At 38.9% G+C, this 27,672-nt stretch overlaps 1 protein-coding gene across 1 annotated transcript in view; it reads right to left on the bottom strand.

Moving 5' to 3' along the window:
- Positions 1–128: 128 nt before the first annotated feature.
- SCML2 (Scm polycomb group protein like 2) overlaps positions 129–27,672 on the bottom strand; it is a 60,816-nt gene continuing 33,272 nt past the window's right edge. Inside the window, exons 7-14 of the mRNA XM_068425148.1 lie at positions 20,715–20,965; positions 15,741–15,876; positions 13,644–13,847; positions 9,165–9,347; positions 8,074–8,187; positions 2,895–3,176; positions 2,051–2,214; positions 129–488 (exon numbers count right to left, since the gene is read on the bottom strand). Coding sequence (XP_068281249.1) covers positions 363–488; positions 2,051–2,214; positions 2,895–3,176; positions 8,074–8,187; positions 9,165–9,347; positions 13,644–13,847; positions 15,741–15,876; positions 20,715–20,965 — 1,460 coding nt within the window. The 3' untranslated portion in view covers positions 129–362. The remainder of the gene's footprint in view (positions 489–2,050; positions 2,215–2,894; positions 3,177–8,073; positions 8,188–9,164; positions 9,348–13,643; positions 13,848–15,740; positions 15,877–20,714; positions 20,966–27,672) is intronic.

The raw sequence follows: 27,672 nt of genomic DNA, 5'->3' as shown, positions 1-27,672 counted from the left end.
TGTTTTATTATTTTCCTTTGGGATTCAGCTGTTTTGGTTCTGAATATGAACATGTTTGGCTGAAGTCTGTAACAGAGAACGCACCTTCCAGGATTCGGAAAGCACTGTTACCCGACCTGCCCGCCCCCAGTATGATCAACTGTCCTTCCCTGCATACTTTCTGAAATAGTTCACAAAGTACTGGAATGTACTACTGATTTTTTTTCCCCCTCTTTATCCTGAATGTCTTTTTTACATTTTGAGAGCACTTTCAAAAAATAAACATGATTTATATCAGCAAAATAGTTTCAAATAAAGGCAATGGCTATGAACCTGAGAGCTTAGTGTGATACGAACACACACATTTGTGGTATCCCCACTGGCTAATACTTTCCTTGTTTAAGTCTTTCAATGTGGTAGCACAACTTTAGCGCAGGCCCCAGCTTCAGTCCCATATATTTCATTATCATATCGCTCCTCAGTAAGAGTAGTGCCTTCCCATCAATTTCCTGCAGAAGGAAGAGAATAAACACAACAACATACAACTACTTTAACGAGCTGCATGGTAAAACTGGAAAGCACATTATATTTGTTTATACTGTAGTAAAAATTTATCTACTAAATATGAAACAGTAACTTAATATAATTTGATATTTACAGATGGCCACTGAAATTGCATTTATTTTAGTATTTTTTAAAGTATGATTAAGGTATTTGAGATGTTAAAGAAAATTATAGTAAGTAAAAGAAACTGACCAAACAGCCCTCAAAATTAGGTACCGGCTGGGAAAAAAAGTGAATGGGTCAAGGGAAAAAAAAGAAGCTGCAAAGGGAGGTCTGTGCAGTTAGAGATTAAATGATCCAAGCACTAAGGCCTTGCGCTGAACCTTGAACACAGCTGTGGGAAGGATTCTGGCATGCGCATGCAAACAGTCACACAGAGGAAGGGGTTACAGACCATCTAAATCTGTGAAATAAGACAGATCTATATCCAGGTTAAACCAGACAGATTGTTAGGATCAAGACCAAGGACAACTTAGTCAGATTTCAACTGCCTGGTTGAGAAGATGCTGAAATGTGACAGTCCTAAGCTCTTAGTAGCATTACATACTGTAGACAGGCAATTAGTTCCTTAAAACACCATAAAGAAAACCACTCTTATTTTTTTTAAACATAAACCTGACAAAACAAGTGTCATGTAGTCTTGTTATACAACTAAGAATGAAGCATAAGAGAGGAAGCTCCGTTAAAAAGTTATTTTGAGTTTTCCTTCCAATCCAGCTTGCTCTGAGATTTAACTGTTAGTAGGAGCTGGTGCAGAACAAGGGTTAAATACTACTAAAGAGAAAGCCATCCTCTTTTTGGAGGGCTATATATAGAATGAAATAAGAAAGCAGCTCTTTGCTAAGCAACCTGCCATAGAAAAGCACAGTGAGAAGGAAGAGGGGAGACCGAAAACAGTACAGAGAAACTGACACAGTTCATCTCTCTAAACACAATACCTAGTTAGATTGTATGAAACCCTACACATTGTTTTGCAAAACAGATGAATTCAACATTTCAATTGATTCTATGAACTTTAGTATTAATGACGAAGTGTAAAGCTAAAAAAGCATAACAGCATCTCTACTTCGGGATAATCAAGTCTCCAAAATAGATTCTCTTAGAGAGGTGTCGGGATAATCAAGTCTCCAAAACACACTGTCTTAGAGAGGTGTCATCTGTGTCGGTCAAATGCCCCATACTGTACATGAGAATGCCTTCTTCTCTAGAGGTACCAGGGATGACAGGGGTACCATGGATGCTGGCCTTTAGAATTTGGATACTTACAGTATTGGCGTTATTCCATATAAGCTGGAAAGCAGTGGGTATTTACTTTAGTCTAGCAAGACTGGAACACAGAGAAAATATACTGCAGGAGGACTTTCAGGTGGAAAAATAATTTTCAGCCTCCCTCTAATATACGAGTAGAGTCTATCCTACCTTCAATTGCAAACAGAGCGACAGATGTGAAAACTGTGTTTTAAGAGATTAACACAATCTAGTAGAACAGAATTGATATGCATCATACATGTCTCCTAAAGAGTTCTGCATGTGGAGCCAGTGCCTGTGGATCAGCTTCTTTCACAAAACGCATTACTTCCTCTATTGACCAGGTGGAAGGATCCTTATTCAATATTCTTGAAGGTTCCCTTTTTAGTGAATTCAAATCTGGTCCAGTTGTGGAACTTGCAGCTTTTAGTATAAAAATATTGTGAAAGGAATAAGTATCACTATTCTATGCAGGGATAACACATTTCATTTTACATAAGACATTCTTAATGTTAACATGAAGCTTTTATTATGCATTCTTTGCAATGTATAATAATTGCAAGTAATATTGTTCAATTTGTCTTTAAATGCCTGATATAACTGCGAATATTTACAGCAGCATAAACATAGCACTACAACATACCTAGAGGGATTAGTTCGACTTGTACTTGGCTCTTGCGTCCCAAGATGCCATTAATTGGGAATGTGGCAAAGGCAAGTTAAGCTGTGGACATAGGGAGGGACAGGAGGAAACCCTAACCCCATATCTCAACAACATGGTAATAGTTGATAAGATGCTCAGGAAGTGAGCTGCATATAGCTAGCTCTCTCCAGTCTGGCTTGCTGCAGGGTCCATAACAGCAGTGAGAGGAAAGTGCAGCAGGCAAACATCCCCCTGGCTTGCACCACAGTATTAGGTCTAACAGGCTTTAAGTTCTGCATTTGCAGTTACATTAGCAAGCCTGACATGTTGGCAACAGCACAACATTTCACTCCATATGCAAGCTTTTCTATGGCAGAGAACTTCTTTATTCATAACTCACTGACTTAGTATGTTAATAAAAGCAGTTAAATATTTTGGAAAGTTTAGTCATATAGCATACCTTCAATCCGCCTCTGTATTCGATTCCTACTAACTTCATAGTAACCGCTGCTCCCAGCAGAGCTCAAGGACAGCCTGCGCAGGACTGGGGCTGAATTTGAGGTAGCAGTCACTGGCTGAAGGGAATTTCTGTAATATGCTGCACTCCCTGAAGTACGATATTCCGTGGAATTTCGACGGGTCGGGCTTGAAGGATTTACAGAATTAAGTGCAGAATCCATACAGTCCTCAGAAAATCGGTGTTCTTTGGAAGTGCTGTTTTCCTCTATCGGTAATGTTTCTGCTACACAAAAAGCAAGTATCAATATGTTCAAAGTGATGGACACCATACCTTTGTTATTTAACTCCTTGCTATGTTCTCTTGAAGATACTGACAGATTGTAAGCCTGTTAACAAACCTCCTGTGAGGCAATCACTGCTGCTGAATGTTTGCCCATTTCCCTTGAGTAATCATTGGGCTCTTACTGTATTTTTAAAACATTTTTTGTAGCAGAAGATTTAATATGTCAAGTTTGAGACAGTCTTCCATAAACCATTTCAGTTGTATTTGTTAAATATTATGAACAGGGAAGTGACAGAGGAAACTTTTTTTGGGTAAAATTGTCTGATGTTAATATTGATACATCAAACAATCTTAGTCAAGCATTTTCATTATCTTTTTTAAAACGTATTCTCAAAAAGCTAACCATTAAGAGTGTGTTACATTTATCTTGCAAGAAATTTTTAATATTAATAAAAATTCTCATGTTAACCGCAATTGTTTAATTTGTTCTAAACAGCAGAGGGAGTCTCAAACTTCATAAACAAAACAAGTGGACAATTATCACCTATAGATCCCAATACGTTCAGACATAGAGGCCTTAATTAAAAATTGAACAGGTTACAGGCAAAGCCAGGGAACGCTGTGAGTGCCAGGTACAGCACGCTACCGTAACACTTTTTGACCACAATGCAGTATCTACATACAGTTAGTTCTTTGCACAGGGCAGGGTCTACAACCACAGGCTCTGGAAAGTTAAAGATACATGTAAATTACTGAACCCACTGAGCAAGTCAGGTCTCAGGGAGTACAACAATATTCCTCTTTTTAGTTCTTATCACTTATCAGCTAATTTCTACTCTGCAAAACACAAACAACGCCCACTTAGAAGATCCATGAATTTTTAGAGCCTATCAATAGTTTCTAAGCCAGATGAGCAGAGTTCAGCGGGTCCCTTTCCCTGTGCCATGAGACAGGAACCAGGGTTGCTTGATTACTGAAAATTCCACTCTCAGTCAACCGAATCCAGGTCTGACTGGGAGAAACATTCTATGTGAGGGGAAAAAAAAAAAACAAATCAATGAGAACACCACTCCCTTCTCTAGCAATCATACATATTTTTCTCTGTTTGCATCAGGCCAATATCTAGCCCGAGAAAGAAGTTGGAAGCATGATGTACAAATCTGTATGAAGCAAATGCTAACAGGTTCATGGAAGCGTAAATCCCACACTGCCATCTTGAAAATTACTCTAGTGAAGTTACAAAACATATGCTAGTGAAGCAGCATATTTCTTTGGGATAAGAACTGGTATGTTCTGCGAAACAAGTTCCTGAAATAAGCTCTTTAGTACTCTTCTTATATGGCAACTTTCAAGAATTTCTTGGGCAAATAACCAATTAAAACTAAAGGAAGAGTGTTTTCCTAAAAAACCCAGTGAGCTTCTCAAGCATGTTTTCAATGTGCTTCATGAGGTCTAAGGTTCTTTGCTGAAACACGTTTAAAAGTGGAGTGCAGTGAAGAATTGTTAAGTGTATTTTGGTTTTCAGAGAGCATAATCTTGAAAGGGAACAAAGGCACTCAGAGAGCCAGGTCCCTACTTAGGGAATTTGGTCAGGCAAGACCTGCAAGACTAACATCTTTTACTAAACCTGATAGTCGTGGAATAAAGCAGCTTTTATGGACACAAGCCCTTCTCTTTCATGTATACAATCCTTAAAACAACCACTGCAAAAGCTTCTAGTTTGTTACATTTGAGTCACAAAAGCAAAGAAGCGGCTACTCAGGTTTTCAAAGAAAACAAACAAACAGGAAAACGAACTTCTTTACATTTGTCAGCTTGAAAATGCAGTCAATGATACACAGTATAAAATTAAAGGATAGCCAACCAAGGGAAAATGAGAACTGTAGAGAATGAAACCACTAACAGAAATCTCAGTCCAAGACCAAAAGGCAGAAGTGATACTTTAAATAGTTACAGCAAAGCTGTATGAAGGAGCCTAAGGTTTAACTGACTGAACCTGTAGATTAGGATTTCAGAAGTCTTGAAAGGTCGGATGAAACAATGGAGACAATACTCGCCAGCAGAAAGCTTCAACTAGAGCACTTAAGCATATATCAGCCAACTGCATGTAATGTCTTAAGAAAAAAACTTTTTGTAGTTATAGTAAAGAAGCAGAGGTCTCAAATATAGTTTTTTTTAAAAATAATTGTTCTACATAAATCCTTGTCAAGATTTCAGAAGACACAAAGATTTTTAAAATTGACTGTATTACAGAAGAATTTAATTGTATTTATTCCAATTATATCCCAGATTTCTCTCTGATCTTATATATCCTAAAATAAACAATAGTAAATAGGACTGGGAAAGATCAACTCTGCTTTTTTTCCCCAAGATACCAGCATTTGAATTTACCTTACTGTAAATTCTCAATTCACACACACTAGGTGAAAAAAACTGGCGTATTTCCCATCTTTTAGAGAAGGTGTTTCTGTTCAGCAACTATAGTGTCCAATACACTTCCCTTTCCATCCATGTAGCTTCTCTACAAACAAAATGCAGCTGCAATCTTGTCGAAAAAGTGGTCAACTGGGATGACAGATGATTCAAAATCAGTGTCTACAAAATGGAGCTTTGCAATATGTGGAGCAACAAATGACATGCTTCTCCTACCTCGACATTTTGAGCAGTTGTGAATAACAGTGGTATGGAAAGAGACGGGAGGTTCCACTGCAGAATGCCTGATCTCTGGGTAGATTAATAAAAGGCCAATAAAAGGACTTATGTTACAAATGTAAGGATGACAGACTGTTTAAACACTGAAGGCCTTAGCAGGAATCGGATGTTTTGTTTTCTTGAAGTTCCTCTGGGAATTAGAAGCCAGTTGTTCTGCCTCATACATAATGGGAATGATGTAATCAGCTGCAGTAGTAAGAACACTCTGTTTTCAGGGAAAGGGAGACTGAGTTATTCCCCATCCCCCCCATCCTTTATCTCTCATAACTTTAAGAAGAAACTGTTAGCAAGCAGGAAAGACAGCAAAATCTGCAAAACATATCCCTGAGCAGATCAGAAGGAAAATGAGCTGATAACCTTTCCCAAAATTATTCCATTTTGCCTTCAAATGATATTTCAAAACAACTATTCAAGACAACTATGTCTCAATGGAACCAGAACTTTTGGGGGCAGATCTTTCTTGCTAACCAATCCATGACTGACCGCTATAAAATTACCTCCAGATTTTGAGCAGAGGACATTGCCCTAATGGGAAACACACAACACTAGAGAACACTCTGCCTCTTGAAATGCACAGAGTACAAACTCAAACCTCTGAAACCATGGCAAAACACTTATTTTAATTATTTTTTATCCCAAGTAACTGCACTTTATAACGAACCATTCATCTTAAAGTGTATTTTAAGGAGTATACTGACTTCATCTGTAAAAGGGATCCATTAGCAAACAAGGATTAAGAAGCAGTATATGTGCATGCATGTTTACTTTGAGGAAGATTTCTTACAAGATAATGCAGATCTACTCAAACATTTGTTTTGCTCCAGCTGAAACAACTTCATTTGAGTATAATTAAGTGCTCTACACTTATTAAGTTCCCTACCAGAAATATCTGACTTAGGTGTACAATATATCTGTGAAATTAAGCCAGTACTTCTTTTGGAAAGATGCAGAAATCAATAATCAATGCAGAACTGTATTTCCTGCTGCTCTTATTACATACAAAGAAGTGAATATGCTACATATATACAAAATAATAAGATGTACCATTTTAAAGAAGCTATCATTTTGAACATTTTAATTTTATATCCTTTTCTGCTTTAACTGTAGTCCTATAACTTTTTAATCTGCACAGAAAAAGAGATCATTCTGCCCCCACTGATGCTAATAGACAGAAAATGACCCCAGGATCTCCAAAAAGAAGAGAAAGAAATAATATTAAAGAAGAGGTAACTAATCCCTGTCATATTTCAAAAAAGCCTTTGGAAATGCTGTGCAAGTATCTTGCAGCAAGAGAAAGTATGTATCAGATGGGACCAGTCAACATCAACAAGTTACCATGGCTTAACCAGTTAAGTAGCAAATGCAGAGTAAAAAAAACACATTTTCCTAAGTCTCACTGAGGTTGAAACCTAGATGCTTTATTTCACATCTGAGACAGACTAAGACTGGACAAGCGCTCAGTTACTGCAGCTGAGCTGCAGCACAGGAAAAGGTGCTATTCATCAGTAAGCTAAATCAATCTAACAGCCAGCTGCCAGAGGGAGGCTTCGCTGCTCCCCTGGCCATGGCTGCATTTTATTGAACCCTTCCATGTGCTCATCCAAGTCCATGGTGAGTCAGTCCAGAGAAGTAAACTGCAAACTACTCTTTACTTCACCAAAATGTTTTCTGTGCTTTTGCTCACTGGTTCAGCTCACCACCCAGCCAGGGGCCTGGGACCCACTGCAGGGATAAGGAGGTAAGGAAAGCAGGAGCAGCACAACTTTCCATGGCAGCTAGCCATAAACTCAGCTTAATTGTGTCATCAAGCTACACCCTTACTCACTTAACAGCCCCAGCCTAAAGTTATTAAGAGGGGCTTCCAATTTATCTCCTAATCCATTTTGAGGCAATTGGTTTTCTGCTAAATAGCCATATATGAAGCAGCAGGCTTCATCCGTCACCTATTTGCCTGAGCCCCTTCACAAAAAAGGCTAACAGGTTTAGGAGAAGGACTGCTGAAACTTGCAGTAGACCTTCCTTAAGTGCAAAATCTGTGCCAGTGATCAATAATTAACATACTTTCTCCCTTACCTGTCAAAGGCTAGAGACAAACCAGACACATACGTTGAACTCGGTCCTTTTTGACTGGAAATACTGAAACCATAAATAATCCTCATATATAATACCGACATAATGTAATTACCTTCAGATGGATGAGCATCATTTCTGGGAAGCTTAGGGGAAAGAGGAGCAGTATATGGTGGAGAGTCCTGAGAGTATCGTTTAGCACTCCTGTTTTCAGGCATTTCTTCCTTTGCTGTGAAGAGGAAAGTCACCACCACTAAATGTTTAGTCATATTCACTAAAGTTTATACTGTTCATACTGCCAAATTATCTTGACCCTGGCTACCTTTCTGAAAAGAGTTAAAACTAATGACTGTCATATGACAGACACAATTATAAACATAATTTCTCCATTGGAAAGCAGGCAGGGGGGGAAAGAATAATATTTTATTTTCTAAAGCATCACCAGGAAGACAGACTCAGCTATCAGACAGCTGTGAGGAAGTTTCACATCCAATATGAATCTTCTGAAATTGCCCTGACGTCAAGGTTTTCTCAACTATGGCTCCTGGTAATCCTTGGGCTGCGACTTGTAACATCAGGCCCTACAAACAACATGATGGGAGATCTTGCACAAGTAATTTCATTTCCCCCTCACTCTATGCTCCTGGTGCAGCAGACAAAGATATTGGCCTCATACGAAATATCACAAGCAGCCATCTGCAAAACCCACCTTTTCTACTAGAAGACTGGACTGTACATAGTAGAACGTAAAATTTTTGGAGCCACCACTGAGTAAGGTGAATAAAGAGGGAAGAAAGGACCTTTTACTGATGTGGGAAGGGCTAGACTGAATTTCCTTTCAGAGCAAGCCCCTTCTCATAAGACAGTAAAGTATCTTTTTGTAAGTTTATTTTATGATCTGAACATAAATTTAACAAATGAAATGTGAAGTTTTGAGCTTGTCTTTTTAGCAGTATCACAGTGGTACCATACATATGTTTCCTGACTTGGCTACAAGGAGGAGTTTGCTGAACAAAATGATTTCTGCACATGTGGTATGAGCTACCCCATTCTGTCAAAGCACTACCGCACTGGAACCAATTCACTAAGAACTGAAGTGTATTCATTTCAATCAATTCACATCATAGATTAAAAAGTTACATTTCGTAAAGCTGCCACACTTCTCAAAAATATCAGAACTTGAAAAGAACAGTTGTTTAACAGTACCTGGTTTGTTCCTATCATACTCCGTAGGACTATGTGCACATCCCACGTAAGGGCTGAAAGGCTGGCTACTAAAGAGATTATCACACTGCAGGCTGTGGCAGAGTTTCTCCAAGAAGCGTAGGACAAACGATGCGCTGTTTACAGAAGGAAGATTGATGGCATGTTTCTCCCCATCAAAGGAAGCTGTGAATAAGAAGATGATGTCAAACACCCCCCAAGCATCATGAAATATAGTAAAACACCATCATTAACTTAAAGGAGAAGACATCCAGGTTTGATTTAAACCACACAAGACATGAGAGGAATAAACAATCATTCTGGTAGTTTAACACATTTACATCCAAAGGACTGATTTTACCTTCTGTTGGATCCATGCCAGTTTAAATTTGCTCTATAGGAACTTATTTTAAGAAGATAACTTCAGATTCACACCAGCATAAAAAAACCTTGCAACTATTCCCTCACCACCAAAACTTTACATGTTATTTCTATTGTTTGCTTATAAAACAGCAACCTCTCCTCCACCTATTTGCAGGAGATAACACAGAAAAGACCCTTTACAGTACTTGCTAAAAAAAAAAAAAAAAGGAATAAAAAAAAGAATGGCAGGAAACAAGTTTAAGATTTTTATTTCTCAGTTTCTAACTGAACTGAGCATGCTTGCGGTAATGTGCTGGCATTTATTACCACTGAAATTCTGACTACAGAAACTGTTTTGCCATCTGCTGTTTTACCATTAGAGAAATCTATCCTGCTGTCAACACTACAGTGGTCAAGCTCCCATTTATTTCAACAGGAGCTAGGTGGCAGAGATACCACAACAGCCACAAATGGATCTGGCGTCTTTTAAACTGAGTGATTACAAAGAGCCTGGACATGTGCCTATGTCTTTTACTTGTTGACCTCCTTCCTTGCCCCCCCAAACAGTGTTGCAGCTGATGGCATTTTCCTTTTTTGTGAAAATTAATAAGATGTTGAAAAAACTCAATACTACCAATATACAGATAAATAATTACTATTACATTAGCTGAAACTTTTAGTTACTTCTGACTAGAAAGACATTACAACAAAGCAGGAATAAACGTGTAACTTAAACTTAGGGCTAGAAAGAAGCGGCATAAACACCAGGTTTATGCATCAATTTGTCTTCTTGGTTTTCAGCTTGTCATGCAGCTTTCTGCTGTTAACATAAGTTTCCAAATGATAAGTAGAGCTTTAAAGGATAACATTTCGTTGGTAGCAGATGCATTTTTTTTTTCTTAAAAAAAAGCAAACCAGAAATGACAAGAAAGCCTTTATTCAAAGATCGGAATTAAGGAAACATTTCCATGTTGTGTTATAAAAGAGACAGATAATATACACAAAACCAAAGAAAATGCCCAAGTTTAGCATATTTTAGGCTTCCTTAGGAAATCAGAATTGTCAGTTACTTACACTGTTGATGTAAGGAAGCTTCTGATTAGAGAATGAAATGCTTATGATTCACAGTCCCACATGTGGCTCAGACACAAGGTCCTCTACCTCCTGTTTGGGGAAGGGGTCTCCGAAGGCAAATTTTTGCTTGGAACTCAACCAGTTCTAGACAGCAAATGGGCTGTGAGACCTTGCACAGCCTGATATCCTGACAAATTTACTGCAAGGTAGTAGTCAGCTACAGCAAAAGTTTAAAATGCTTTACAATAGCCTTACATATCTTCTTATATGACCTTGGGGAAATCACTTATTCTCTACGCCTTAATTTTTCATTTTGAAAAGAAGCATTGAGAAGAACAATATTATCTTAGAGTTGTCAGGAGGGTAAAGCAAGAAACAGCTGAGTCAATGTGACTGCCCCAGCAAGACATACCATGGGAAAAATCCACAAATAAAAGACTCAGTGCAAACACAGCTCCCTTGTACTCTGAACACCTGAGGGAAACCATAGGAACTCCAACCAAGGGTGTGGGATCCAGATCCATAGGCTCAACTGTCTGGCTCTGCTTGGGGACAACATAAGCCTCTTACTTCCCACATAAATGCTAGGGGAAAAAATAAAAAGCAGTACTTCTGAGGCACAATAACCTCAACCTTTAATGACAAATAAACAGGGACCAGAGCTTGCGTGTGCCATCTCAGCCCCTGGGATGAAGAGTCATTCTCTTTTCTTCACCTACCATTGTGTAAGTATGTTTTAGATACCAGATTCCAGCTGGTAGAGAATCTGGTATCTGGAGAAAGGCTGAGAGCTAAATTATCAGAGAAATGTGTTTGTCTGATAATGAAGAAACTCACCCAAGAGTCTGATTTTAATTCTCTGCTTGAGAAGATTTATCTGAGCCTCAGTCTATTTCATCCCACCAAACGCCATAGTCTGTGCTACAAGGAGAAAAAAGGGGCTGACACCACCACCACCATTAGCAGGCTTTGCTAATCAAGCCTTTAATTTCCTTTCAGTTATATTTGCCTGAATTGAAACCTTATGCATCAAGCAAAAAATAAAATGGTTTGTGCTTTTGTTTGAGTATGAAAAGATGGAAAAATCCTAAATTCAATTCCATTCAAAACAATTATTTTCTTTGGCAGCTGAACCAGAAGAACCCGCTAATACATATGAAAATTATTATTCACATGTATTCTAGCAAGATTATTTTATCCACATCCTCATCAGCATACAGTTTCCTCCTACAGCAGGTATAATACTCATTATGAAAGCTTATTAGTCCACAAAAGATTTAGATTTCTTGACTCATTCTCTGCTGCAACATTTTTTTTTCTTGCCAGTCTAAAAAAAAACAAACCCCCGAAAAACAAACCACCCTCCAAAACCACTTTCAAACAAAAGCTCTACAAGAAAACACTCTCACAATTTCGCTCTGTAATTCCTCATTTTATTCTAATGTAGCTTTTCTCTTCTTCCTTACTGTTCACATGCACAGCTGGTTGTGATGTGCTACATTAACTTAAGTCACATTTTGTGCTTCTCAAAATACATCACATACAAATTTCTGATAAAATGACAAGGAGTATTTGCTCACCCACTTCTCAGCAACCTGTTTGACAAGCCAATTAGAAGGCAAGAGCTCAAGAACATCAGAAACCCACTGGGGTCTTGGGGCTTGCTATCACCTGAACCAGGACTCTGCTTCAGGAGCAGTCCACATTGCCATGCTCCTGAAGTTCAGGGCTACAGAGCTGGCTTCTCTGAATCCAGGCCTTGGGGCGAAGCCAGGTGCAGAGCAGTAGTTCCTTTTCGTACAGAATTTTTGAACGTAAACAAACCAGAACTACATAAAGATTTTGAAATATCTCTCTCCTTTGTGAAATAGTTATTTTTAACTACTCAGTCACAGCCCAGATATGCCACTGGCCTACGATTTAGTCCTTTGTGATAATCACAAACAGAATACTGGCAATGCCCACCTCAGTGCATTTTGTTCAAGCAAAACTGACTTCTCTGAGTTAGGTACAGCAAGGTATTAATAATGTGCTAAACTTTCATATCTCTTGCAAAAATAAAGCAATACATGTTTCTAGACCACACATATACCATGCCATTAAACCTTTACTACACAGCAGCATCCATTTTGTGAACAAACTAATGAGGATGCATAAGCAAGGCTTACTGAAGTTCTGCTATATGCAGGTCGGGGTGCTGCTTTTTCAATATTGTTAGAGAGCAACATCTTTATGAGGATTTAATTGAACCTGCATTCCACTAATCATCTTTCACATCTGGTGTTAATATAAGGAGATTAAAGTAACATAAAGTCTTTTTATCACCAGTGATGGAATTATGAATCGATGTGCTAACTGCTATACAGAATATTTCCTAGCCTAGAATGAAAAAAATGTCAAGCAGCAGCTATTCCATTTGAGATATGGAGATAATTTATCTGTAGTCCTGCCATTAATACGTAGCAGAAATAAACCTATTCCATAATAGGGGACATAGGTGGATGAACACTGACCTAAGATACTGCTACAATTCTGGGGAATGGGGGAAGGGAAGAAGCAGCAACTTTAACATGTGGAATCATTTGCCTGGAAGCTAAACAGATTGGCTTGAAACTTTTTACCTGCTCAGTTAAGGCAGTAAGAACACAAACACCATGTATGGATAGGATTATGCAAATTACTTGAATTAATAAAGCTGATATTTCACTTGTACTGTTTACCTTACAAATGTTTGGCTACAGCTGCTAAATGAGGTGCATGAGCTCTACCTAGTATAAGAATCTAACTGTATTGTGTATATGTAATTTAACACTGCTATTGCTAAATTCTAATTTAAAGAATTGTTCAAATAATCTTGGACTCAGTGAGATAAATCACACAGCACCAATACTCTCTTAGTAAAAGAGTTCAGAAGTATATGTTCTTGATTGTGCTTAAATAGTTAAAAAAGTGATATAAACTCACTGCAGCTACTTCAGTTCTTCTGCCCTACCTCAAGTTCACAACCAAGCGAAGAAATGGAAGAAACAAAGCACCTTCACCTACCAGTTATCACTTCCCCTCCGTGATGGCCAGATTTCAGAAATCCAAAGACTGTTTTGGATTGATAGGCACAATCTACACAAGCCTGTACAGCCTGTTGAAGCACTACGTTGACAGGACCTGGTCCAAAGTGATCTGGAAGCTGCTGAACCTTCTTCTTATCCAGGTGAGGCCCAGAATTTCCATGCTTGTTGACATAAACACACACTGAAAAAGAATAAGCCATATTTACTGCTGAGGAACTATGACATGTTTCCAAGTTAGAACTGCAAACCTTCTTTTTGGTTTTAATCTTGAGGAAAAGATGTACTGGTCAACTCAAGAAGCTGAACATGCATACATACTTTCTGAGCATGCAAAAAGTGCTCGCTCTATCGTCTATCAAGGTTCTCCTGACTGAGTTTTAAATCCACTTCTTTCTGGTCTCCAAAGCCCTTCTCTACCCCACTAATGTAACAAACCTGTCATCATCTGTGCTTATCTTTTATTTTAACTAATCTCTGTTCATACACTAGTTCCAATAAAGTAAGAATTACTGGCAGATACTCTGAACTACAAACAGGCAATTCTAAAAAGCTGGCCCTACCAAGTTACTGCCCTAATTCTTCTCCTATTTGAGAAGTTGCTACAAAGACAACCCTACAGTATATACCTATCATTGATGCTCATTCTGACACAACCATATAACATTAACGTGTGCATGTATAATGGCTACTGAAGGTCTGTACCTTCAGAAACCCTGAACCACTCATGGATGATTTCCACACTGCAACTTGGCCTTCTCTGCTAAATAAAATAAACAAACTTCTCTAGAAACACTGTAAGGTGGTTTAAAGCTTAGCACAAAACAATCAAATAGGACTTTTGAAATTACTTTTTATGGAGACTATGCAAAACTGCCCTTCAAAAGGAATGACAAGGCAGAAAAACAGGGGAAAAGCCTGCAACTGAAGAATTTTTTTCTTTTTGGCCTTGGCTATCCCATGACCAGGAATGCACCCAAGAGATTATTACAGCTTAATGAAAAAACATGCCTCTGTGGTGATTAATCAGACAATTTAAGCGTTCTGTTATACAAAAGACTGCCATATTTTCTGAACTGTAGCAGTTTGGGCTTAGTTAAAACCTTGGATTTTTAAAAATGAAATATTTCTCTAAGTGTTTTAATGATTGTATGCCTTCATGCATACTTGCTCACTCTCTGATGTCTGCAAATTGGAGGAAACCTATTTGTACAAATATTCAAAGATAAAAATCAGCAAAAATAGTTTTCATGGCAACTTCTGTCTGGGCTCAACAACAACTGCCTCCTAAAAGGTTTATTTTCCCAGGAAACACACATATATTTTCCCCTCATCCATTACCGAAGTTGGGAGCGAGAAGAGCATGACAACTTCTATTGTAAGAACAGTTTTTAAATGTAAAAAAGTACCCAAACAAAATTATCATAATTTATGGAGGTTTTAGAAAGTTCTGAGATTTCAGTTGACAACATACAAATTGTTTCACTAAAGGGTTACAAGTGCCTCAATTAGTTAGCTCATTAACTAGCTTATTTCCCTTTTGCCAACCCTTTTCAAGATACATTTCATTATATTTCAAAACCAAGCAAACAAAAGGAAGGAGGAATGTATTTCCTCTGATTGCCTTTACTTGGTTTAAACAGTCTGAGTTGTTTCTTTTCACATAAGGCTACAGAGATAAAATCTCCATTTTGTTATATTACAGTACAGCCTGCATGATATCAGAACATCATATGGGTTTTCAGCTACATCTTCTCCCATTTCATACATTAAGGAGCAGGACAGACATGAAAGAACTGCATAGTTTCCTTCTTCAGACAGGAACGAACTGCCAGGTCTAGCAATCTATCAAAAGCCTCTGTGCTCCAGGACTTCTTGCTATAATGCAGGCATCAAAATACTAGTTCTGCAAAGTAACACTGGCACCTAGAAATATCTTTAAAAAATAGGTAGCCGGATAATGATTTACAGTGATAAGTTTGCAACACATTTTCCATAAAATGACACTACTAGTTTGCTTGAAATGGAAGCCATTTCACACTAAAAATGTCATTAATTTTTTTTCTTTGTCTTTTACCTGTGGATATAACTGCTGCAGTTGCACCAGACAAACTAATTCCATCTTTAAGTATCTGCGTAGTGCCACTGTCCCTCTCAGGAGAAGAATGAGGAGAAGGTGATGCAGGAGTCAGATGTTCTGGCAAGATTTTTTTCTGTTTGGAGAAAAAATCCAAAGTTAAAATGTTTAATGTTTTACGGAGTCTGCAAAATCTTTCTGCTACCAGTTACCATCTTACCAAATGTGTGTGGTTCCTTATTACAGAAGTACTACACACAGCAGAGAAGATAAAAGCCCAGGAAAGGAAGACCAGAAACTGTCGGTTTGCATTTACAGCTACTTAAGTAAGGCAATGGAAGACAAATGACTTAAGAAGGAACCCACCTCTATCTGAAAAGTGGGAAGAGAATGAGCTTTATATACTAATTCATGACCCTTCTAAATCTGAGGAAGCACAGGTAAGGTGTTTTGGATTATTTTCCCGTCAATACCCTTCCAATCATCTGAATTTATCACAACTCAAATCAGTTATTCGGGCTGTGTATATATACCCATATAAAACTTGAGTCACGTTGAGGTGCCACCTTTACAGTGCAGCTAGATTTTCCCTCAGCTTGTTTCAAAGGGGCTGAAATTCTCAATAAATCACTTTCAGGAATTGGAGCTTTACGCAAGGTATCAAATAAACCAGTAGCTACAATCCAGTCACATGGGTTGCCAAAACCTTTTGCTTTCCCAAACCAAACTTATTTGCAGCTTATCATATGACAGACAACCACAGTTCACAGTACAAAGATTTAGAAATTAGTCAGCATCCTTCCAATTGAGGGAGGGAGAACTTTGTTGTAATTTGGTTTGGACTGGGGTTTAGAAAAGAGACATGCACAAGGAAGGCATTTCTAATATGCTTTGACATGCTATGAAGATACATGGAAAAAAATAATGAATTGGAGAGAAGTTCATCACCTCTCCCTTCACCATTTATTCTTGCATGAGAACAGGTTATGTTCTCATTCTCTTACCTACCAAAAAAATTAGGAATATAAGAGATTACTCAAGGACTTGACACTGCTGAAGGCAGCAGAGACCTGGCTACTCATGTGGTAAGGATTTACTGCTAAAATTGATCTATAGTGAACCAAAAATTCAGTCAAGTTGCTAAGGGAGGTAAATCCCTCTTGCATTTAGCAGTATTCATCCTTTACACTTTTAGAAGCAGTACATTTTCCCAATAATACACTAAAAATCATGTAAAAAGCAATCAAAACATACACCTTCCTAAGAGCAGCAGTGCTTAACTTCTTCATAACACCTACAAAGAATAAATTCACTTTCTTCTGAAATACAGGGCACATTAAAAGAAAGTTCAGTGCCCCTTACAGTTCAGAGAAGATAGGTTTGGCTGGAGAAATTACTTGACAGTATGGCACTGGGTAGAATCGCCATGAACATAAGGAATAGACTGCCAAGGCTTGGCATTGCATTGTGAATGAGACGAGGTGGCTCAGGTCAGACACTGAACCAAGCAGTGATGTATTACTTGTCAGGAATTGCCTACATATCTCAACACTGGGTGACAGAAAGGTCTCTTGCCATCCTTAATACAGAGAACAAAAATGCACTTGGGAAGTTGGAGCTTTTGATCTGAAGTCTGACATTCCTGAAGGCTCCTCTGGAGCAGGGACTCTTTTGGGGCCCAGTTGTCTGTCACCACGCTGCAAATTATGGGTGGTCAAGTTGAGGGGAAAGCGGAGGAAATGGAAGAAATGTAGGCACAAAAACAAAATACAAATGCTAAACTGTGAGACAGAGGAACTATCCGCCCTCCACACTAACACATTAGCGTGGTGAGGCCAGCCAGCCATTTCCTACCTTCTCCTTCAGAAGGAGGAAAGAGCATGCGTTTTGGAAACACAGCATATTATGTTTGCTCAGCTGAGGTTCTCATTTTGCAACCCCAAAGTGACGAGCAGCAGACTGCGATCTCAGAGCCATGTTGTTTCATGAGGCAGGCCAAGCTCCCAGCAGGACTCAGCACATTTGCTTGGTCAGGGTGTCGCTGGCTGGCCCCTGCCAGCTGGGAGGGCACGCCAGCTCCGTTTGCTTGCAGAGAGCTCTGCTCATGGTCTGACACCACATGGCCAACTTCACAGGCTTTACCCTGACACTTAAAAATGCTCTTCTTGTGGGGTCAAATTTGGGGCTGTGATCCACACTGAGAGCAAGGCACTACCTCAAGAAATTCTGGAAGGAATTCTTCGCATTGCTAAGCAAAGTGTACTTTTAAAAATAATGGAAGAGATGTAATAATGAAAGAGGTGTAAAGAGATTTTTTCTTCATTATGACAGAGTAAAACCGTACAGTGCAAACTGAGGGAGACAAATGGAAAACAAAACCTGACATGCATCTCATACTTATGGCTTAGAAAAATTTTATATAAAGGAGAAAAATGACACAACAGCTCAACATTCCTAGCTGTATAATAAATGTTAATAACTGCACATGATAAACATTGCAGCATAACACACTTAAAAGGACAAAGGAAGTCAAACAACACGCATAGATCAATCTCCCTAAATACACAGGTTTTGAAGCACCACACAGCCAGCCTGCACTTGAAGCACAATTACTCAGCTTGAAAAGCTGGAGGGGTTTTTTGGCTCTATTTTTTTTTTTTTGGGGGAAAAAAAAAAAAGCACTTTCAACTCTCTAGGCACATATCACTTGCATTATATTTGCGTATGTATTGAGACGTACACAGGCTGTACAGCACTCCATGCCAGATACACCCTCTTTGCGCAGAACTCCCACAAAGCCATTTCCTCTCTTCACCCTTATGCTAACAGGTGTAACAGTCCAAAGAAGAGCTTGCACAAATATGTAACATCTTGGCAATTTAACCACATACCAAAGCAATCAGAACCCTCCGTGGATTCTCAAAACGAGCTCATTTTTAATGGAAAAGTTAATGTAGTAAAACTCCCAAGTTAGATATAGCAAACTTAGATCCTGCAAAACCTAACTCTTAGTTGCCTGGTCCCACAGAGGAAATCAGGAGTATGTAGAGGTACCTCAGATTCACTGCCTCAAGATAAGGAGTGTCAGCAGTAACCCCCATTCCTCACGCAAATCCCCCCAAGTACCTCACACAGACCAGGTGCCAAATGCAGTGCTCTAAGCAGACACTTTCAGACACCCAGCATTTAGAGCCCAGAAGCCTCCTCTAAGGGTAAGATGCCTCCAACTATCCTTTCAAAGGATACACAAAGCTTCTCAATTTCCTTTTCATGAGACACGAAGGACAAAACTCTTACACGAAAGCATGCATCCTGCCATACCAGAGTATGTCATTAAGGTGTGAAAGTCCTGAGTTCAATGCTCTCCTTTAAAGCCCCCCAAGACTTACAGAGAACACCCCATCCACCAACTGAGTCTCGATGGGAGCACCTTTCTCCTCTTTAATCTGTGTCTCTGTGCACTTTTATACACCAAGAAAGAGATCAAGCTGGAGACCACTTGCATCAGTAGCCTACCAGTTTGGATGCCTGACTGGAAGGGGCATGCAGCAGAGGAGAGAGTGCTCAGCTTTCAATTCAATTTCCATCCCCAGAATAATTTCTTACCTTGTTATCATTTCAACAAAGTGCCTGGTTCCAGTTTCGTGCTAGAGCCTTCTAGGTATGCTCTCATAATGTTACTTCACTAGTACTTTACACTGATCAGCACTATCACTGAAGGGAGACGTCCCACCTGTGCCACTACTCCACCCCTTCCCACACATCACTAGCAATAGATCCCATAGCCCACAGTGATCCAGACTGAAGGAGAAAAACCCCAAAACTTCAACTTTTTGAAACTTAGGGGCAGGGGAGGGGAAGAAAAAAAGCAGAAAAAACAGTCTCCCCACTCCCCCATTGCTGCTAATGCAAAGGAGGGAGCAGTACAGGGACAGACACAAACTGTCTGGGGAAACAGACTGCAGGATTGCCACTCCTCTTTGACAGCCTGCAGTGGGTGAACAAGCCTCAGAAAATAGATTGTACTTCCATGCCAATTCAAGACTTGTCTAAATCTGCCCTGCTGTGATCCTATCCTTCCTTGCAGCAGCAGCAGCATTTGTGCCTTTTTTGGGGGGAGCAGACAAAGAAGGCAGTAAGAGGGAGAGATGCTGGGTTAGCTGTCTAGCAGTTTAACTCCCTAACCTAGCTCGTTCTGGGATCATGGACCCACCAGCGTTGGCATCAGTGGGAGCGGTAAGGGGGGAGGGTTTCAGCAGTGCTGGTTTGCACCTGGTCAAACAGCTCCAGAGGAGCTGAAGTTGGAGGCAGCTGCCAACCATCCAGGTCTGACTCAGCTTGGAAGGGAGAAAGGCAGGAAGACACCACGTGTTTCCGATCAGGGCAGAATTAGGCCCACACCTGGAGAAATGTATTGCCTGGAAAGAAGCTTCCTGCTTCATGCTAATATCTCCAGGGTTAGAGGGTATCTAAGAGATCCATTTGGCAAATCCAGCTGTATGCTTAGGATGCCTAAATTTTGCACCAAAACCCTCACTGTTCCTAATCCTTTGTTTCTAAATATAAGACAAAACCCCCAAAAGAATAATAATTAAAAAATTTAAACAAACTATGTATATGGTTCAGTAACAAAATAACTCGGACTAAAAACCCTATAGGCCCCCCTGGCTCTTGGAATTGTACTGGAAATGGCTATTCCAGAATAGTATTCCAGAATAGTATTTTTCAACACCAACAACTCACCCATAAGTAAGAGCTGTAAACTTGTTCTGGAATAAAATAATCCATAGATGTTCATACTGAACATACTGAAATATTCCAGAATAGCTGTTCTAGACTTTTTATTGTAATCAATTGCTGAAAACAGTAAAGCCCTGAAGGCTGAAGAGAAGACAGAAAATTTAATAATAATAATAAAAAAAGTCTCACTACAAAATTTTGCAACATAAAGTAAAGTAGTAGATAAGGACTAACCTTTTTTCCAGGTTTTAAACTTTTTTTCCTTGTTTTAAGATTTTCAGTATGAGAGGTGCTTTTTGTCAAGGGAATATTTTTAGGAGACCTGCCCTTCTTGGGAACTGCAGACTGTCCAGGGGGTTTGCCCCGACCTGGTTTCCTGCCCCGTTGCGCTGGTACTGGAGCAGATTTCTGTGGAGACTGCATTGAACGCCGGGTCACTTTGGAAGGGGAAGATTGGATTTTTGCACTGCTCTTTGTAATGGAAACTGAGGAAAAACAAAAAACAAAAGGGGAGGGGAGGAAAACCTCAAAATGAACGATGGAAAGCAACTTTTCTAACAAAGGCTTAAAAAAAATAAAAATGTACTGCACAATTTATATTGTAAAATAAATATACTTGGATATTTTGAACTTAAGTGGTTGGCATGAACTATATAACCTCATTAAAGCCCAAGAGAGAACTCTCTATATCCACTATTTTAGAGGGGCTTTCCTAAGAGAAAAACATTCAAATAAAAATAAAAAATAATGAATCCACTCACCTTACAAATGCTTCCCATAATTTTCTTTACGACAAGATATTTGTAAAGTGCAATTCATCGAGAAGGCCTTCAAAACACTTCACAAATTATACAGCCTGTAATACATCTGCTCTCCTCTAAGAGCAGTTGCCACAATTACAAGACATGCCAACTACTTCTGGGGAGCTACAAACCTTTTGAGCAGTGAAGAAAACCATCCCACTGAAGAGGAGAAACTGATGATAGGAAAAGTATCATTAATGAGCATTTGTCAGAAATGCCAGTTTAGAAAGTTAAGTTCATGTAACTATGCCGTTTTTTCTACCTGGAGCCATACAGACTTAAAATTTTATTTAGAAGATGGACTTCCAAAAATCAAACACAAAGTATCATTTTTATTCATTCTTAACACTGAAGTGGTTCTCTGTTGAATCTCCCATCCCAACACAAAATTGACCCAATATATATATATATGATGTGACTGTATTATAATCTGGTGTGAAACTGCAAGATGTAATCAGATTTCATTGAATAGAACTTCCTAATTAGCAACCTTTTCCACCCAACTCACTCCTCTCTAAAGTAATAAAGATGATTTTATTTTAACAATTCCGTTTGCAACGGACCGATTAAAACACCAGAAGGATGCCAAACAGAACCTATGGATAAGGACATATCCTCAATGAAAAGATGTACCACACCATGCTACAGCAGCACCTATGGCCAACAAAAAGCAATTACTAAGTCCAGTAGTCCAACAAATATTCTATTTTGTTGGCCTGATTGCTAGCAGGCAGACAGATGCAGAAGTTGCAGAAGAGGTGAGCAGAAGATGAAAACCGGAGATTTTGTGACGTCAAACCACCCTTGTTGCGAGAGGTGTGGGAAAGGAACACACAACTTACTTGAAATCATTTGAAGCCTTTACACTAAAATTAGATGGCTTTCTAGTATCACACTGCCTTTACCACAGCCTTTCACATCTCGCTGATGATGAATCTCCATGATTCACCCTAACCTTAATGTGACACAACTTGGAAGTATTGCAAGTTAGGGTTCAAGTGGGCTTTGACTGTAACAATCACCAGTGCCTGATCCAAAGCGCTACTGCAGACTGAAAGTGGAGCACAGGTGGCTACTAAATAGTTAATTTCCTGGATTTTTGTGAGTTTGGAATATTTCTTCTCCTAAAATATTAGTATGTTGAGGCTTTCTGGTAAGTAAATAAAACACAAAATAAAGATACATTTGAAATGAGATCTTGAGAAAAGAACATACTTAAAGACTGAGTAACAGTTTTAATGTCTAGCTCTATGAGTGATATTCACCTTAAGAGTCCAGCACCTAGCTTTACAACTGTTACTTTAACTCTGAGTTTTTATTCAGGAGTTAACTAAGTGTTTGTAATAGAAAATCTCACAGTAAGGTGAAATACACACTGCAAACAGACTTCTTATAAAATACAAGTACTACTGACACACATTTTTTAAAGCTGTAGGAGCATTTACCTACATTTCTATTTGTCTGATTCAGTTACTAATCCAGTATTCCTAAATGATAGTTCAGAAGAAATCTCTTCATTATGGCTGGTTGCAATCCTAATATATCAAATACAGACATGATATCCCTAGGTATCTGAGAAGGAACACCTGGACACGCAGAGTGATCACTTTCCTTTTATTTATGTATGCCAAAACTTATTTTCATATGCAATGACAGCTTAAAATAAGACGAACAGAATTTTACCCAAATGCTGGCATAACATTACTCTTATGTCTCCGAATTGCTGAATGACAACTCACATTAAGCTGTATGTCTGGAAAGCAAAACAATATCAACTGTATGCTGTACAAAATACAGTACTACGTATTGCGTCCTGTATTATGCTTACACCAATGTAAAATGCAGGTATTTTTATTTATTTGTGCCACACAACTATGCGTTTAACAAAACAATCATGGACTCATAAAGAAATGTTGGATTGCAAATTCTTTGTGCCTCTGCCTATGCTGAAATCTAGCAAATGCATTTCTATTCTCACAGAGTAAAAACACAGCTAAGGTTAAATACACAGCTAACTGCAAAGTCAGCAGGTTCTAGAAGCACAGGTATGAGTTTCAGCACACTGGGCAATTCCTACTCCCTTCCAGAAGGACATTTACCGGACAGAAAGTAACAATGCAAACAGCTCCAACCACTTCAGGCTGCCCTCTTGAAACACACACATCAAGTACCCTTATCTCAGCATCTTCCTACCTGTATACGCCAGAGGACCAAATATTAGCAGCATTAACCATTAAGGGGAGGGTGAGGTCCCATTTTGTATTCTTCCTTCTGCCTAGGGCTGAAGCTGCTTTTTTCAATAGGCAGGACCGCAACAAAGCCCATTCTGCCTGGGCAGCCTCCCGGAGATAGCAGCAAATGAGGAGGCTGCTATTTGCATTTGTTGATTTAAGAGAGGATGGGGGGAGTGCAAGGGAGTGGGAGACTGCTGTAGTCATTCCTATATTGTCTGCAGGCTGTATTGACAGTGATCATCAGTCACCTGCTCATACTTCCTTCACCCCGGCCTTCAGAGGGAGACCAAAGGTTATGCTGGGTCACAGGATCTGGAGGGAAATGAAAAGACATGCAAAATCGAGCTGCCAACCCACTGCATCTGTAGACAGAGTTATCCCCACTAGGCCACATGTTCCAAAAACTAAGACATTTTAATAGTCTCGTGAGAACTTGTTAAAATATAACGATGAAGAGAATAGAGAGGAAAAATGCCAAGCTCTGCTTGCAATTACTGCAGTGTTTAGCTGGGATATTTACAACCAAAAAAAGCACATTTGCCTTTTCAGGATTCTGCTTTGCATCACAAAGGCCTTCTGATTTGCACAAACAAAATCAAGCATTTGTGTGGTGTTGCTCTTCTACACAAATATCCACTGCTCCTGTTTCAGGAGTGGGATGCATTTCACAGCATTCTTTCCCAAGTCTCTTATTTACACTTAAAAACTGTACCGATGTCCTCAGTAAGTGAAGGGCAGAGATCATGCTACACAAACATACTTTACCATAGTAATGTTAGCAACTAAACGTCATTTTCAAAGTTCACAGAGTTCTAGTTATACTGTCATGTTAGTGAGGGCTATAGGTGACTACCTTCACGCAACACACAAACATCTTTCATACTTTCAGTTACTGCTCATTCAAAACATTCTCATTTTTTCCCCAAAACCATTCTGTGAGACTCCAACACCTATAAACTTTGTATCCAACGTATGTATGAGAAACGCCAAATCCAGGATCTTGGAACTCACACCCAAAAGATGCATTGCCACGACTCAGCCCTCATTCACACAAACAGATCGACTGGAGTCAACTGAGCTCATTTGCATGAGAAGGATATGAAAGATTAGACTTTAGATGAGGGCCAAATTCTGCTTGTAGAAGCAGAAAAACTGCCCAAACACGCACAGGACTGCAAAATTTGACCCCATAATGTTATCCCCAAGATCTCTTCCCAGAATAAATCAGATTAAGACAACTGTGAAATCTGAAGCTACTGAAACCTCCAGTGCCTGGGAAGGGGATGTGGCAGATGACAGCTCTGAATCCTGAATTCTCATGCAATTCTAATCAGTAAAATTCCCTCAGATAATCCACAGTGATGATTTCACTTTATGTTTTTATGGAAAGCAAGGGAAAAATAGGTTCAGATTTGTAATATTTAAACATTAGAAATCTACCATTCAGTGTCACAGAGCAGCAATTACAAGACAAGACTTTAAAAAGCTTAAGTAAAACTACGTGAAGCAAGGTAGGGGCCCATTTTGCTGTACATTCAGTGAACGTAGCATTGCTACCTTAGCTGAAGGTGCCAATTAGGACAGTTAAAACAGCAATTCAGTGTTTAAATCAGCATTTCTTTCAAGACAGAAATGATTCTATTTGTACGTCAGTATTGTTCCTATACCTCCACTGAGACGCAAGCCAAATGCTCTTCTGAGAATATAAGAACCTGGCCCTTCTCTCATCTATGGATAAAAAAAATAAGGCAAAGAGATTTAGCAATTTACCCTAAATCCATGTGAGCATCTCACAGCGGAAGTAATGGAAACATACCCTCTGAGTTCTAGCCCAGGATTTTAACTATAAAATTAACCTTCTTTAATACAGTAAGTTATTATCATGATAGTTTTGACAACTGGGAAAGGAGGTGGAAAAGATTAACAATTTTTCAAAACAGCTTACTGCCAAGGATTATAAAAATTTATGTCCTTATATCTCAATTGAACAAGAGAGCCATACAAAAGCATAAGTATCTGTAGCACATGCCACCTCTTTCTATCTGTGTTTGGATTACTTCTCGTTAAGAGGTATCTGCAAGATACTAATTGATATGTTGCTATGATACAAAATGAGTTATAAGTCATGGGTTTGCTATCTAAAAAGCAACACTGCACTTGGAAACTTCAACATCCACCTTGGCAAGACATGGACATCATGGCTTGCAATTTTCTTCTTTCTAGATTTTAGTTTCTGCTACCAGTATAACAAAAGAAAAAAAAAAAAACAAGCAAACAACTATATTTTGTTGATAAGCTGAGAAGGAAGAGAGCAAGTAAATACCTGATAAACTATCAAAGAAGCACAAACTTGAGTTACCTGAAGACAGTTTAGGTGTGCTGATGATGAATTTATCAATAAGCCTGGCAAAGCCTAGCTCTACACATCTGGTAGAGAGTTTTAACATCCTGATTCTTCACCCCATTGTTACTGATTCTGCCCAGTTTTTGCCATTATTTTTCCCCAAATAGCATCAGCAGGATGAAAGGTGGGCCCAAAATGAACCAACAAAATGCAACAAGCTTCAGCGGAAGAAAAAAAGAAACACAGAGCGTGGTTAGTGCAATGCCACAATTTGTTTTGTCTCAACATCTGAATGACAGCACTGATATTCTTAACATAGCTTATACGTACTAATGCAGATTTGGAAAAAATCCACTCAATCCCATCCACTAGTTGGGCAACACAACCACTGTTGACATTAGTATCCACAAAACCTGAACAAGAGCAAATAAAAAAAATATTTTCCATGTAACAGTTAAAAATACCTGTGTTGGAGTACTGCCAATTTAAAAGAAAATTACAACTACCCTATAAATAAACATGGTAAGGTGGTAAGGAAACCAGACTTACAGTAAGGTCACGGCTTTGGGAAAGGTAAAATGTTCATTTTTTCTTAAGTGATTACTGCCCTGTAGCAGCACCATCCAGGCCTTGCTGCAAGATGCCAAGAAACATTAATACCAAATAAAAAAAGCTTAACATGTGAGAGAATGTGGCAAATCAGATTTTAGCCTGAAGCACTGAGAAGTTTTTAACGTACAGTTCCAAAGACAGCATAAATCTGCTTACTGTATGTGCCTGATTTAACTACTGTGACCTGCTCATGAAAAGAAGCTGGCTGCACTGAGAGAAAAATGAAACCTCCAGCAGTATGAAATTGTACCATTGCAGCACTCGTTTCTTTCTTTAATGAAACTTAAGAATTACCATGCTTATCTGATTTTTTTTGGCTACTTTAAACAACGCAGAGTCTTTTCACAGGTCTAAGTGTAGCTCTGTCTAAAGTTTCAACGCTTCTTTTGTTTCATCTGCAAACAGTATAAAGTAGTACTTAAGTTTATATTGATGTTGCACATTTGTGTACAACTCAGCTGAAAATACAGCACAGCTATTTTGACGTAATTTCATCATCAATAACAGAGAAGTGCATCTCCAGCAGCTAGCTTGGAAAAATCTGCACAAAGTAAGCATTGAGAACACATCTGAAAATTAAATAAAACTAAACTAAGAAATCATAAAACAGACAAATAAGATACTTTTAAATCTCTGCTTGAGTCTGTACTACTCTTATTGCTGCAGACAGCTTTTGAAGAAGACCTTTAACATCACAGGCTGATTAGCGTAATGACAGAAGATTGCTCTCACTGACAATAAATGCACTGAATTGGGAGAAAAGCAATGAGGTGACACACCATGTGGAAGGAGGGGAGACAGAGGAGAAGGAAAGAAGGAAGGAAGGAAGGGAACTAAGGAGAAAAGCTACAGTATATTGCTGGTTTTATTTAGATTACTACATCATCTTCCTTTGGTCACCCAAATTCTCTCGTGTAGACTGCAGAGAGCAATTCCTCCTTCACGAGTTCTTGCATCACTTTTATCTGTCAAAGATCCGGCTTCATAAGACTATGGGGATCAGGGATATATAGGAACTGATACCTCTCCAGATCCTGTTCGCATCTAAATGATAGATACTACTTTATACTTTGCAGGTGAAACTACTTATCATTTCCCACATGTCTTGTCCCCAGTTGTTCTTTTGTTTTCTCTCTTTACGGAAAAAGTTTTACTTCTATTATAAATAAAAAGGTGGGTTGCTGCAGTAACTGCCATTT

This window comes from Nyctibius grandis, chromosome 2 (genome assembly GCF_013368605.1).
Source record: "Nyctibius grandis isolate bNycGra1 chromosome 2, bNycGra1.pri, whole genome shotgun sequence".
Lineage (NCBI taxonomy): Eukaryota > Metazoa > Chordata > Aves > Nyctibiiformes > Nyctibiidae > Nyctibius > Nyctibius grandis.
The sequence above is the reverse complement of the archived record's forward strand: the minus strand, read 5'-3'. Positions and strand labels throughout refer to the sequence as shown.